This window comes from Megascapheus bottae, chromosome 19 (assembly GCF_031878675.1).
Source record: "Megascapheus bottae isolate mThoBot1 chromosome 19, mThoBot2.hap1, whole genome shotgun sequence".
NCBI lineage: Eukaryota > Metazoa > Chordata > Mammalia > Rodentia > Geomyidae > Megascapheus > Megascapheus bottae.
Genome location: NC_143527.1, coordinates 26,831,744 through 26,847,347, shown reverse-complemented (window position 1 = coordinate 26,847,347; position 15,604 = coordinate 26,831,744). Strand labels below are relative to the sequence as shown.

The window sequence follows — 15,604 nt, the reverse complement described above, 5'->3', positions numbered from 1 at the left end:
ATAAAAGAGCAAGTAAGTAGACATTACAGTCTGTGTAGCTTTGGAAGAGAACTTTTGAAGATAATCAATGGCTATGTGGCAAAGGAGACAAAGAGCATAAGGATACACTTTTAACAAGAACCTGCAGAAGTACACAAGGACCCGGCAGGGACCATCACTAGAGAATTAAAGCATGGTATATCCATATGATACATGTAGTCAACAGTTATAAGAACTACATAGTGACAGAAATGCCAACATCCTTGCCAAATTGTTGGCTGTATGAAAAGATTGTAGAGCCATAAATGTTTCATTAAGTCTATTTACTTGCCAAAATTCCAACAGTGAGTTTCTTCAATAAAAGGGAATTTCCTTTTTCAATTTTTAATTTTAATATTCTCCCAAAGGATCATGAATTTCTGTAATGAAATATTAACAAAATTATTTAGCAGAGAGTGGGGTTGGGACTGGTCCAAGAGGCTCCTAAGATTTTAGGCTGGATCTTGAAGGGGGGAAGGAAGAGTGGGAGGAGCTCTTCAGGCCCAGGGAATGCCATGTTCAGGAGCAAAGGGTAAAGAGGAGCTGCTATACCTAGGTATAGGGTGTGGTGGAAACAAAGCAGCCACAAGATGAAATGAGGTTTTGCACATTGAACAGGTGAGATCATGCAATGTCTTAGAAACCATGACACAGCATCTGGTAATTATTTGGCATGTGTGGCTGAGCCATGCATGTTGAAGAGATGTCTTCTTGCCTACTGGGGATCTGATTGGAGGCTAGGGAGAGTGGAAATGTTAATGGGTGGTAGCTATTAATGCAGAAGTACAGGGAAATATTAGTAGCTTGAACTAGGGCACTGTTTTGATCCCTGTGGAGTTTAGAATATCATTCCCAAGAGTGTGACTTAAGCATTCACATTTTCAAGTATCAAGGGTGTGAATAACTGGGATGGAGGTTGTCAGTGGTGGATATTTGGGGGAATGCAGTAGAGGAAGTGACCCTTACAACTGGATATCCCAGGATATTCTCCATACCAAGATGAGACCGAACCAGAATGATGCATGGTAGGGACGGGGCAGGGTATCATGAAGTCTGGTAACTTGTGTGCATTTCCTTTGTGTGTAATTCTGGCTGCTGCTTTTTTTCCACTTCCTTTCTTTCCTCTATATGCAATTTATTCAAGACCATCACAATCAGCTGATGGGCAATGGCAGAAAGCTATGCCACATAAACAAGTCATGTGGTTATTGCTGGTGATTTGAAGACATAGGTTATGGGGCTTAAAGTGGAAAATGGGATGAATGTGATAAACTGAACTATAAGAATGGAGATTTATTTGTAAATACCATTTATCTGTAGTTAATTCCCACATTAAAAGTTGCCTCATGCCTATAATCCTAGCTACTCAGGAGGCTGAGATCTGAGAATCATTGATTGAAGCCAGTTTAGGAAGGAAAATCTGTGAGACTTTTATCTCCCAATTAATCACCACAAAGCTGGAAGTAGAGCTGTGGCTCAAGTGGTAGCATTATCCTTGAACATAAAAGCTAAGAGCATCAAGGCCTTGAGTTTAAGTGCCATGATGAGCACATACACATATGTATATGCATACGCATACACATACAGAGTTGATGGTCCAATATATGGATAATGGATTGAATAGAGTTGTTAATCATCAAGGAAATATACTTATTAAACAGGAATGTTACCTTTAAAACAGAAAACAACAAATTCAAGGATTTGGAGGAAAGGGAAACCTTTATTATACTGTTGTTAGGAATATAGCTTAGTCTGGCTACTACAGAAATAAATCTGGAAGTTTCTCAATAGGAGTACTGAGAAAAACATAGAACTATTTTTACTGTATGTTCCTTGTCATATTCCCAAAGAAGTTTAAGTCAGCTTATAAGAGGGCTATCTCCAAACCTTTGATGAGATTACTCACATTAGTCATGTCAGAGAATCAGTCACAGTGGTGCCCATCTGAGAGTTACTGAATAAAGGAAAGGGTGATATACACACAATACAGTGTCAACCAGCCATAAAGAAGTGAGGCCATTTTCAAGTAAAAAAAAATAGGAACTAGAGATCATCATGATAAGTAAAATAAGCCAGACCCACAATGACAAATAATGCATGTCTTCTGTCATCACTGGGCTCTAGATTTTAAAAAATTACAAGTAGAAGGGGAAATATTTGGGAAAGGAAGGAAACTGAGAGGAAGGGGACAAAGGTAAAAATGATTCAAGTACAGTATATTTATGAATGAAAATATGCTCATGCAAACCAAACCACTATTTGTATAACTAATAGATGTTAATAAGAAAACAGGAAGAGAAAACAGGTGATTGTGAGTCCAGTGGATGTACAAAAGCAATGGAAGTTCAAGAATCAAACTCAGTCACGAATTTAAAAGATACTTTCCCTTCCTCATGGCGATAACAAAATCTGTCTGCTTCTTAAAATACACACCATGGTATTAAGCCCACCTCTGTTCCCATTGGCAAAAAAACACAAGGTAGTATGCTGTGTGATAAGTGAGTAGTCTTTTGGAGCCAAGTGTTAAGAGTTTGGATTTTCTCCTGGTTTCGGTGTATTTGTGTCTACATAAGAAGATACCTTGTGGGTGGGACAAGGCAAAACATGAAATTCAGTTAGGATTTATGTACACCATACACAGGTAGCTTGAAGATTGTTTTGCACAATATTTTTAGTGCATCTGTGTTTTGGCTCTGGCCTAACATATGAAGAAGCCACATGTGGTGTTTTCTGCTTTTGGATGTCAAAGTTTTTGGCTCTCAAAGTTTCAGATTTTGGAACATTGGGTATTTCATATTTTCAGATAAGGAATGCTCAACCTGTATTTGCATTTAAAATCAAACTTTACCTGAAAATACACATTAAGTCATAATTACAAAACTTTTAGAAATGGAATAAAATGTCTAATGGCTGCAGAATATCATTTTTCCCCTTAAAAGACTACTCGGGTTGGAGGCTCCATTCTTTAGGGTGAGATATGAGAATCCTTAGATTGACCAAGCCAAACCCAAGGCAGGTCCTCTGGAGATCACTAACCTGGGACCATACTAAGTCACTGTGTTTCTAAAATTTCTTGGAGAGCTTTTGCTCTACTCTCTCAGACTTTCCAGAGAAACTTAAAGGAATGAATTAAAGCTTTTGCTAACATAAAATGAAGGCACACACAAAAGCAGGGACCCTCCCCACTAGTCAGTAGCTAGTATTGGGTTGATTTGCTTTATACCTGAATAGATCTGCAACTTCCCTTGCTAGTTATGCTTTTTGTCCTATGATAATGTTCATATTTTGCAGAGATAAAAATTGCATTGTGTTAAAAGTACTGCGTGTTTCAGCAATAATGATGTACTTGTCCCATGATTGCTTGATTCTAAAACAAAATAGTAAAATAGTGGCTTGTACATTTGAGGGACTGGTGGGTCTATTTGGGCTCCATGAGCTGTAGATTCTGCTACTTCGAAAATGTGCATACTACAGGAACAATAAATATTTTCCTGTCTTAACTTTGGGTTCTCACCATGGAAACATCAGACCAACAGCTGGACTCTGTTAGATGTCTTTTCATTCACTTGGCTGGTACAAGTCTTTTGAGGGAACTTTAATTTTATTTAGTGGATAACAAACCTCTATTTTTAAATGACATCACTGCTTTACTTGGTCAGATAGTTGTCCTAAGTGATTAGGATCACTAATTGGAAATTTTCAATCTCATCTCAGGTCCTGGGTAACTTAGAAACAGCCTTAAAGTTTAACCAAGTATGAGTCACCAAGAGGCTAATTTTAAACTACAGTATAAGCATTTGCTAATGCAGAGTGGTATAAGTGGAATGTAAAGAAGCACTTGGCTATAAATTTAGTATATTATTATATAGGATGTATACATTTTATATAACTTAAATGGAATGTTTGAAATGTCTGCAAAATCCCACAATGTCAGTTCCCCTTTGATCTTTAGAACTTTGCTCTAATAACCCTGTGGGTGTCTTCAGGCTGTTTAAGTCCTCAGATTGAACACTTCCAGGATAATTATTTATCTTCCTTCTCACACTCTTATAACTCCAACAATGAGAATCTTTTTTTAAATCACTGTGCCCTATACATAATAAGATTTCACTAAAACATCTGTTGGATAAAGGGAGATAGGCTTAGACTTTGCACAAAATTTTTGATTTATTATTATCATTTTAAATTTAATTTTGTTGTAAAGATGATATACAGAGGAGTTATAGTTGGCATAAATAAGGTGATGAGTATATTCTTAACAAATATTGTTGTTCTATCCCCTGTTTTATTATTTTTGAAGATCACAATTGTGTAGAATTGGATTTGTCATCCTTGGTTAATGAAATGGCTTCATTGATTGAAACAGGGTTCTTCTCTATTTATTGTTAAATAGTTATTAACATAAAGGGCATCAGAGAAACTGTGGCCTAACCAAAACAGTATCATTCATTACTCTCTCATCCATAGACCCAGTAACTGTTATTTTTAAATATTTGTATCACTGTCTTTCTAGGATTTGGTTTTGTTTTTTACACATAACCAAATAATTTATGATGCAACGTTACGTTTTGAAATTTATAAAAATCTGATCATTTCATGTGTTTCTTCTCCAACTTACCCTCTCTCCTCACTGTGGTCTTCCTTGTGATTGTATAAAAAGTAGTTCATTCATTTTCACTGGAGTTGACCACAATCTCTTTCTCCTTTATGCTATTGGTGGGCATTTTTGAGTCATTTCCTGCTTTTGGTTAATTATGAACAGTGCTGCTAAGAATATTCTTGGGCTCTAGCTGGGCGTGGTGGCTCATGCCAGTAATCCTAGCTACTCAGGAGGCTGAGATCTGAGGATCGAGGCTCAAAGCCAGCCAGCTCGGGCACTCGGGTTACCTCCAATTAACCACTAGAAAACCAGAAGTGGTGCTATGATAGCCCCAGGGGTAGGGCAGTAGCCTTGAGCTGCAGAGTCCAGGAACAATGCCCAGGCCCAGAGTTCAAGCCCTATGACCCACAAAAAAAAGTATATTCTTCAGCTTGATCTGACACACAGGTACTTTTTAGTTTCCTCAGGGAAGGATTCTTGTCCTTAGTATCGTTGGCATTTGAACATAATTATTCTTTATTATGAGAGCCAACCTGGGCATTTAGGATGCTTTGTAACATCCTTGGCATCTAACTACTGCATTCCAGGAGCTTCTTAAAATGTCTAGAATGACCTAAAGACAGAAATACCTTGACTCAGGACTACTGGTTTATGTCTATTAAATTACTTTAAGGTTATGATGCAAATGTTTACATTTATAAGATAGACTTACCAGAGTTGGTACATATCTGACATGAGTATCTAAAGGCCTATATTCAAACATAGTATTATCAGACATTTTTCCTATGAATATGAATGGTGTCTCATTGTGTTCTTAACTCATAATCCCTTCATTTACAGAGAAGATTAAGATTTATTTTCATGAAAGTTTATTGGTGGTGCCTTTTGCTTTCCTTTTAGTGGTATGTTATCTTTAAAATGCATTTTGTATACTTTGATAGTGTAGGTCTATGAGATGCATTACAAATGCTTATTCTGAGTGTATTGCTCAATTTTCCTTTTTCCGGATTTGTTTTGGTTCTAGAACATGCTGTAGTATTATCCTGAGATTTTGACTTGTGCTCAGCATTGGCCATTTGTGTTTTGAAGTCTAAGAGACAAGACATGAGCCTAAGACCCAAATTTGGAGCTGTTAAATTGATTGTGATAAAATCTATTCCCTGTACAATTGGTTAGGCCAAAGGTCTCTGAATTGCTTTTCCAACATGAATAGGGAGGTCCCAAATCTGGAGTTACTTGTGGTAAAAAACAAAAAGAAAAAAGAAAGAAAGAATAAAGAAAACCATCCTCCGTTCATAGAAGTTTGGGCCTAAGAGTAGCTACTAAACAATTAGAAATAAGCAAAATCTCCATAGAGGTAGTTGACGCTCAGAAGCCAAACACCCAGGATTATTTAGCACAGATCTAAACAACAGAGAGCCTGAAGGTAATCACAGAAATCCCAAGGATGACACTGTACCTACCTTTGAAGTTGGGGTGTTGTCTGCTTCCTGGACGCACTCACTAAGAAGGATGATGTGCACTGCCCAGACTGTATGTTGGTGGTTTCTCATGGAGAGCATTGCAATGGCAGTATGGGAACTCAGTGGTTTGTCACAGCAGCTGATTAACACCAAGAGCATGTACTGGATGATTCTTCATGTGTGTATGTGGAAGAAGGGCTGCCAAAGCCAGAAAGTTATCTGAATTGCATGCAGTAAATTGCATACAGTAGGTGTGATATAGTGACCTCCAACCAACTTGTCAAACCTACAAGAGACCACATTGTGTTGTTATTTCCTTAACATTTCAGGTGTCTTACAGTATCTTCTGTCTTCTCATGGATTAGGGGTGCTCTATTGCTGGTACTGGTGGATTACATCTATAATCCTAGCTACTAAAGAGGCTGAGATTTGATGATCACAATTTCAAGTCAACCCAGGCAAGACAGCCAGTGAGATTCTTCTCTCCAGGTTAACCACTAAAAAATGCTGGAAATGGGGCCAGGAGTTTGGCCTAGTGGTAGAGTGCTTGCCTAGCATGCACGAAGCCCCAGGTTCGATTCCTCGGTACCACATGCATAGAAAAAAGCCGGAAGTGGGGCTCAAGTGGTAGAGCTCTAGCTTTGAGAAAGTCCAAGGACAGTGCTCAGGCCCTGAGCTCAAGCCCAGGACTGGCAAAAAGAAAAATGCTGGGAATGTCTCAAGTGGTAGAGTACCAGCCTTGAGGGAAAAAAAAAAACTACAAAAGCAAAACAAAACAAAAAAACCCTAAGGGACAGTGCAAGGACCTGATTTCAAGCCCCAGTACCTGTACAAGAAGCAAAAAAAGTATGTCAGCCACCTGTGTTTTTCTTTTGTGCTTCATCTTCCTGTTTGTCTAATGTTCATCTCATTTTTCCATCTTGTCTCCGTGTACATTTATTTTGCTGGCCTGTCTCAGGGATGAGGAGGAGGAGAAGGAGGAGGAGGAGGAGGAGAAGGAGAAGGAGGAGGAGGAAGAGCCAATCACGGAGCCCAATTCAGAGGAGGAGAGAGAGGACGAGGCCCAATGTCAGGGCAAGGACAGGTACTGAGGGCTGGACCCTCCCAGGCTCATTCCCAAAGCATAAGGCTCCTTTTTAAAGCATGGTTGGTTTGCTGCCACCACCTTTACATAATCTCATTTCTAACCAGCTCACAGGGCCAAACTTTCACTTTGTGCACAGAGCCACAGAATGACTAGTATTTAGAAATAATTGAGCACATTTTCCTTTGAGAACTGCACTTTTTATTCATATCCTGCCTCCTAACCACACTTTATAGAAAAATTACCCAACTTATTTTTCTTGCCTGTTATTCTCTCCTTCAATCAATTACCTCAGTGAGACTGATAGAGACTATAATGGCTCATTTCTACTGATACTTTACACCTTTCAGCATTGTAGGAATGATTCTCTGGTGCCCTTTGTTCCACTAATTTTGCTAATACAAGGTTATGTAGAAATGTGTAGGTAACTCCTAGATTGATGATCTAAGTGTTCCAAATAGATAGGAACTTTTTCTTGTATAGTCAGGACAAAATTTCCTAGTATTACCTTTTATACCCCAAAAGGCAGCAGTCTTTTGGGGAGTTCGTTTTCACCTGGTCACTCTAGTACAAAGCTGTCTCCCTATCTTTAAGCAGTGTTAACAGACAGAGGTACCTTGCAAATCTTTAAAATTGTTTTAGGTTTTTTTCCCCCCAAAATAATGTCTTACTAAAACTAAAAATATGCATGGATAATATGTTTTTTGATAGTTCAAAATAATTTAAACTTGGGTGTTTCCTTTCATTTAATTGATTGCCCTTGCAAATTAATGTTCTTTTAGTGTTTTGTTGTTGGTTTTTACAAAAACAAAATGCAAAGGATTTTGGATGACTTAGAATACCTCTTTCTCTTACCAACTGGAAAGTTGACAGAACACTTACTTAGCACTGATGTTCCATCTGCCAGGCTGTCTGCATCCATACAATTCCTATTGGATGAATGTGCACTTTAACATTGGTTCTAAGTTTACAAAAATACATGTTAAAATACTCAAATATTAAAGTCCTTTGAAGATGGAAAGTTTTTTCTTTAATGATAATTTAATTGAAGAAATTATACAGACTTAGGGTACATAAAATGATGTGATTTTTCATAAATATGCTGTATAATGATAGAGTTAATAAATTACCACCATCCACAGTTACTATTTGTAGGAATAATGTGTGTGTATGTGTATATATAGGTATGTTTGTGTGTGTGTGTGTGTGTGTGTGTGTGTGTATGTGTGTATGTGAAAGAGAGAAAGACACAGAGAATAATGTGTGTGTATGTGTATATGTAGGTATATTTGTGTGTATGTGTGTGTGTATGTGTGTATGTATTCATGTGAAAGAGAGAAAGACAGAGAGAGTATGATGATTGATAGCTGTAATTGTTGGTCTGCCTAAAGAAGCCTAGATATTGAAGGTTTAGTAATAGGCTCTAAGCAGAGTGTAAGCAACATCTTTTGGCTCTTTGCGATTTTTGCTGCTGGCATTTCTTCTGCTTTTCTCATATCAATCCATGCTTTTTTCTTTTCTTTTTGTTTGCCATTCCTGGGGCTTGAACTGAAGTCCAGGGCACTGTCCTTGGGCTTCCTCAAGAATAGCTCTCTACTACCCCTTGAGCCACAGCACCACTTCCAGCTTTCTCTGTATGTGGAACTGAGGAATTGAACCCAGGACTTAATTCATGCTAGGCAAGCATTCTACCACTAGGCCACAATCCTGGTCCCCATCCATGCTTTTAAGAAAAGCTTTGAAAGCAGAAAAGAATATGCTTCTTTTTAGATGTGCCGAGGTTAGACTTGTTAGCAAGACAGATTCCTTATTTGACCATGATAAGATGAAGGTAAAATGTTAATTCCAAGTGCCAACACAAGAGCAGGGGTAAACTTGGGTAAAGGCAGGAGGTAGGTACAAAAGAGCCTCTGTCTGCCCACAGGCCAGATTCAACCTGGGAGACTCTTTCTATACTCTGCTAGTCTAACCCTGAAGATAGGCAAACCTGGTGGGCTAAGTATGACTAGGAAAACTAAAACTACTGGTGATGGACTTGAATATTGTAGCTTAAGAGATTCAGCTCGAGTAGAAGTTAATGACTGTCATACAGCAAATTTGTTACATGTCTTTCTCCTAACTTTGCTTCCTCTCTCCCAAATTCTGTCTTCCCTTCCTCCTCTTCCTCCTGGACCCACAGCAAGGTGAGCCCTGCTTCCGAGGACAGTCCCTGTGGGAAGTATGGCACTCCTGAAAGCACTGGGCTCCCCGCCACCTCAAGTGCCACCTCACATGGAAGGTGGCTTCCTGGCAAGCCTGAGGCCTCCCGATCTTCCCTTTTGCCACCCTCCAGCCCTGCTGTGGCCAATCGGTCTTCTACTATGCCCAAAGTATCTCCCACTATAGACAAGCTGCCCTATGTACCCCACAGCCCATTTCACCTCTTCTCCTATGACTTTGAAGACTCTCCTTTATCCACCAAGGACAAGGAAACAGAGTCCCAGAAGGAAAACAGGTAGATTGCCTCGCATTGAGGCCTGTGTGAGATTAACCTGGGGTGAGTGTAGTGCATTAACTCTTCTCTGCCATGTTTGGATTCAGTAAATGGGCACTAGTATTTATATGAACTTCAGAGGAAATTTACCACCTTTGGGAACAGGTAGCTGTTTTAACATAACTACTAATAATGGGTATTTAGGCATAAGGTTTTTGGAAACAGGGTCTGTCAGTATGTATACGTCTCACCTGTCCCTCCAGCATGTAGTCTTTCTACCTGCCAAGTATGACACCAAGTGTTAGGGCCTCCTCCTTTGCAGCATGGCCAGTGTGTTTCTTCTTTTTTTTCAGTTTTCCTGGCTCTGTCTCTCTGAGCGCCCAAGCTACCTCTGAACCTCACAGCTCACGGTCTTTCTCTTCTCCTAGGTGGGTATCTTATTCTTCCTTTGCCATCCCTAACTTTCTGCTCTGTTTTCCATTATATGAATTTTTAGCTTGCTTGCTTTCTTCCTTTCATTTTATTTTTATTTTGTGGTTTTGGGCGGGTGATACTAAGATTTGAACTTAGTTTCTTGCACCCGCGGGGAAGGTGTTCTACCATCCCTCACACCCCTAATATGTACATTTTTCCTCTAAAAGATTATCATTCAGGAATGACACACAATGACAGTTTGAACCATTTTAGGGAGGTTTAAACTTAAATTACATTATTTAACTATGGATATTAAAGTCGTATAGTAAGACTTACTGGCTATAAAATGGATAGAGTTATGCAAATCCAGGTGTTTTAGAGAAAGTGCTTGTTTGTTACATGACAGCCCTTTGCCCTTGCCTAAGTTGGAAACTCTTTGCTAGAGTGAAGAACAAGGAACAGATGGTTAATAGACTTTCAGTGATCTATGTTCACAGTTGTTAAGGGTCATTCTAATGGCTACCCCATCATAGGACAATAATGGTAGCTAAAATTTCTTGAACATGACTATGAGCCAGACCCTATATTTTCCTATATTTTCTGTGAAGTTGGAGAATAGCCCTTAAGAAGTAGTCTGTCCAGGTTGGAGTTGTGGTTCAGTTGGTATAGCGCTAGCCAGTGAGCAAAGCATCAGGTACCAAGTTCAAGTCCTGGTTTCAGAACACAAAATTACTAGCCCATAATTGTACCAAAGAAGTGAGGCACAGTGAGGCTAAATGGGCCAAAGTCACTGAGCTTTGAGTGGCCTGCCTGTGAGTCTGGCTCCTGCCTGTGCATTCTGTTGCTGCCTGTCTCAGCACTGGCCGTTTGTATTTAGGGGCTTGCTGTCTGCATGCCTGGGGTTTTTAAGCAGGTCCTTCTCAGTAAGAAGCATTTTCCAGAGCCTGTATTGAAAGATCCTGAATCTTGGTGCCGGACATGAAGCTGCACTTTGTTTCTAATAAAATATTACAAAACCCAAGGACAGTTAATTCTGTCCTACCATGACAATGACCAATCTCCATGCGTATTGGACCTTTATTCTAATAGATTGAAAGATTCACCTGAGCTTGTCAACCACTCTTGATTACATACAACTGAAGATGAAACTTGTCCCAGAGTGTTAAAAGTCTTGTTTTAAACCATAAATCTGAGGAGTTGTAAAGGATGTAGTTGGTCTATTGTATGTGTATGTGTTTGAGTTCATTTTTATTGACATTTTGGTGCTTCACAGCAATTGCTGTACCACTTCAGCCAGACATACAGCCTATTTATTTATTTATTTATTGTTTTAAGTTACTTTGCTTTTTGCGTAACTTTTTGTTCAGACTGGCCATGGACTGCAATCTTTCCTATCTGTTTCTCTATGTATCTTGAACTATAGCTATGAGACTTGTTTCATAGGCTGATCTGTGATTCACCTCCTAAATGGCTTGGACTATAGGCGTGTGTCCCTGGTGCCTGGCCTGTTTGAATTTTAATAAGCATGTTCACATGCATTCCTGTGGCAATAATCTCACTGTGGAGTCCCGAGTCTCAGGTAGGGAAGGGCAGGTTGACTGAAATTAAGTTCAGAGCCTTGCACTGAGTTTGACCTGGCATGATTACAGCATTATCTTCTGCCTCCTCCTGATGATGTTCCAGACTTATCCCCTTACATGGTACCCTGGAATCTTTACAAGGCAGCACTCCACATTGTTTCAGTCTGCTTAAAGGAGTCTTTTCTAAAAACAAAGAGCTAGTGTGGAAGGAGGGATAAGAGGAGAAGGAAGATCCCGGTGGAACAGCTCAGGAAGACTCCCAATCTGGAGCACAAGGCACACTAGAGATCACAGAGCTCGGAAGCTGCTTCCTCTTACTTCTGAAACAGCTTTCAGCCATGTCTCAAGACTGAAGGTTCTTATGGGTCTTACCCAAGTTTAAAATCCTAGAATTATGATCTCCCACACTATTTTTTGCCAGTCCTAGGCCTTGAACTCAGGGCCTGAGCACTATTCTTGGGCTTTCTCAAGGCTAGAGCTCTACCAAAGCACCACTTCCAGCTTTTATCTATGCATGTGGGACCAAGGAATTGAACCTTGGTCTTCATGCATCCTAGGCAAACACTCCACCACTAAGCCAAACTCCCAGCTCTCTCACACTATTTAATAGGCCAAATCTGACAAGACTCTTCCACCCTCTGTGTGCAAGAGGGTGGGAGCTACACCTTGAACTACAAGTATAAGCTCTTAGCTGGGCACTGGTGACTCATGCTTATAATTCCAGCAACTCAAGAAGATACCTGAGGATTGAGATTCAAAGCCAGCTTGGGAAGTAAAGTCTGTGGGATTCTCAACTCTAATTAACCAGCAAAATCCAGATGTGGAGTTGTGGTTCAAGTGGCAGTGAAGAGCCTTGAGTGCAAAAGCGAAGGGACAGGGTCCATGCCCTGAGTTACAGCCCAAGTACCAGTACAAAAAAGGGGAGGGAAGGTGAATTAAGGAGGGCAGCAAAATAATTAGCTCTTGCAATCTTATCTCTCCTTTCAAGGTGTTCCTCCTGATAGGATTTTCTGGTGAGATTCAGCCTTTCGAGGGGCTTTCCTGGCCCCAGTTTCTCTCCTTGGTCTCCAAGCCTCACTACATGTAGTCCTGGGGGCTAGAACTAATAAAAATCACATGGAAATCACCTGTACCTTATGAAATACAGCTACATGTTTGTGAATGAGGAGTGACTTAAGACTTAACTTGAAGCACAGTTTATAATTTGGCAGGAATTTCAATCCTACACAAATATTGTTGGTACCTATTGATTTTTCTGATGTTCACTGGCAGTGGTTTTCATGGGTATGTGTGGCCACCAATTTGACGACTCAGTGGTTTGGTGTAATTAAATGGGTTATAACCTAGACCAACCCATTAGTCATTAAAACAAACCCTACCCCACTCACACATAAAAATGCTGAACAGTAAATTACATGATTCAGTGTGCTTGGCTGAAACTGAGAGGCAAAACTGGGCAGATGATGGAGCATTTGAATTAATTGCTTGGCCATTAGAAAAACCAAAGGAGGGAAAACACATTATTCTTATTTTATTTCCATAACGTCATTTGAGCATAATTTTAGCAAACTGATCCTGTTAAGATACTCTGAGGATGTCCACTTGTGGTTGAAAGAAGCCATTTCAGCTTCTGGAGTGGCATAGGACTGGGTGCCCAGGCAGCTATGCAGAGTGGCAGCATCCAGGCCTCTTCACTGAGGCCTCTAGGCGCCCTGTGTGGCTCCTCCTCCCTCACTCACGGAGCTGCCTGTCCTATCACGCTTTTATTCATTGACTATCAGCTTCCCTCCCCTTCTCACCTCTCTTTTCTTTTTATGGTCCTTCTATCTTTGGCTTTTCTACTTTCTCCATCACCCACATTTTGGAAGTCCTCATGAAAAATCAATCCAGCAACTTGGAGATGTAGTTGACTCTGCTGGACTTGTAGAGTTTGGGGATTTGCTTTTTTTTTTTTTTTTTTTAAAGAGAAGAAAGCACAAGTCTTCAGAAACCAAGAACTATGAAGGTGGCATTTTTACAGCACAGTAGGAGAAAATTGTTTAGTCTTGAATCACTCTGTATAGATGAATGCTTGCTACTGAGCACATGTCTCATAGGTGACATCAAATGAAAAAGCAAGAGGCCCACCAGCCATTGTGTTGTCGTATCTCATGCCTGTAATCTAAGTTCTGGGGAGTTTAAGATTGTGAGTTTAAGGTCAAGCTGGGGTACATAATTGACCCTGTAGCAAGATCAAACCCTGCCTCTAAAGAGACAAATGGAGAGGTAGACAGACAGCAACAATCCATGCTGCCAGAGTCAGCAACATAGGATGATTAGACTAATATAAATATTTTACTCACCACTATTATAATTTATTATTGAAAGCTGAAGTTTCATGTCTCTGCTCCACTTTGTAAAATAGATGGTCTATTTTTACTCTTTGTATACAGTCTTTGAGATAGCTTTACAATTGTGATCATACACTGTACCATATCATGCCATGACATTTTGTTCTGTTATCTCTAGCAATTTTTTCCATGGTGCCATTTATAAAATTGGTAATTCCTTTTATAATCGTTTCGGGATAGTCCAATGATGAGACATAAATAATGCTTTCTTAACGATTTCTGCTTTGATACCTTGATAGGGAGTTACCAGGTTTTCACTATAAGCTAAATAATAGTCTAATGAGTATTTTTACGTGTACCATTTTCAGTACACAGAGAACCAAAGGGTTATTGCCTTATGTTAACATCCCAATACCCTTCACAGGATATAAAAATTTTGATAGTAAAATTGCTTCTGATTTCGGTTGCTGGGATTTGGACTAGTTTTCCCACATATAAGAAGGTCTTTGTGCACATTTACTGTAGTGACACATCCTAATACAGTGTGTCTATTAGGGAAGAGTCTTGCACTGTGCTGTGTAGATTGTAAGGTAAACCCCCTGAATCTCATTATTTGTAACTAGTTATAAGTGCCTGGCACTGTATAAGGATTTCAGATGAAGATTGATTTCCTGGTTCTCTGAGTGATGACAGTAACACACAAATTTATGAAGGATATCTATTCTGAAAACAGGAAGAGAAGTTCAGATTTTATAAATCTGAAATGTTTCTCTAACCAAGCAAATGCTGTTTTCTATAGACTTTTGCTAGAATTAATTCTAACTGTGCCATCACATCTGGTAAGAAGAAAAGGGTGGTTCCAGTGAAAATATTTGGGATTCTTAATTTATATTAGTGATTAAATTTAATTTACATTTTAAAAGACTGCAACTGTGTCATTTTTCTTTAGTACTTTTCTCATAAATCTTACTGCATAATGGCTTTAGACTTGGGAAAACTTCTCTAAGAAGAAATGACTAGAACCAAGTTGTTAGTGACTCTATAGGTTAGAATAATCGCACACAGTAGTAGTATTGTCAGAAGTATCTATCTTGTAAAAAATAGTTTTCTCAGGCTGGGAGTTTGGCCTAGTGGTAGAGTGCTTGCCTAGCATACATGAAGACCCGGGTTCGATTCCTTGGTACCACATACTTAGAAAAAGCCAGAGTGGTGCTGAGGCTCAAGTGGTAGAGTTCTAGCCTTGAGAAAATTCCAAGGACAGTCCTCAGGTCCTGAGCGTAAGCCCAGGACTGCCAAAAAAAATAGTTTTCTCAATCTTACTTATTTTACTGACTTGTAATATTTCTCTGTCTTGTCTCTAAACCTCTATACTTTTTTAGATTCAATTTCAGCAACAACTCCTTTCACTCCTCAAGACCCACATCTGGACCCAGTGTGTCCCCCACAATCACATCATCTCTCTCACCCCCACAGGAGGACAGGACAGATAGGTGAGTTGATGAGCATGAGAATAGCTCAAGTAAGATGAATCTGTTTGACAAAGAATAGTGAAGAAAAAGTCTAAATAAAAGCAGAGTCTCAAGTATTTTCCTTTACAGAGCATACTCCAATGACTAGAATACTTTGTCTTCCATGCTACTTA

The 15,604-nt window shown here is 39.5% G+C and overlaps 1 protein-coding gene across 10 annotated transcripts in view; it reads left to right on the top strand.

The window, feature by feature from the left end:
• Fhod3 (formin homology 2 domain containing 3) overlaps positions 1-15,604 on the top strand; it is a 400,155-nt gene that overhangs the window by 283,593 nt on the left and 100,958 nt on the right. For 3 of the 10 annotated variants that reach the window (XM_090353229.1, XM_090353235.1, XM_090353228.1), the window contains exons 11-13: positions 7,040-7,165; positions 9,992-10,066; positions 15,342-15,452. The exons of 1 other annotated variant lie outside the window; for it this stretch is intronic. In XM_090353229.1, the coding sequence (XP_090209355.1) occupies positions 7,040-7,165; positions 9,992-10,066; positions 15,342-15,452 (312 nt within the window). Of the gene's footprint in view, positions 1-7,039; positions 7,166-9,344; positions 9,660-9,991; positions 10,067-15,341; positions 15,453-15,604 lie in introns of all 10 variants that reach the window. 6 more of the 10 variants (XM_090353234.1, XM_090353233.1, XM_090353237.1 and 3 more) reach the window with 5 other exon arrangements.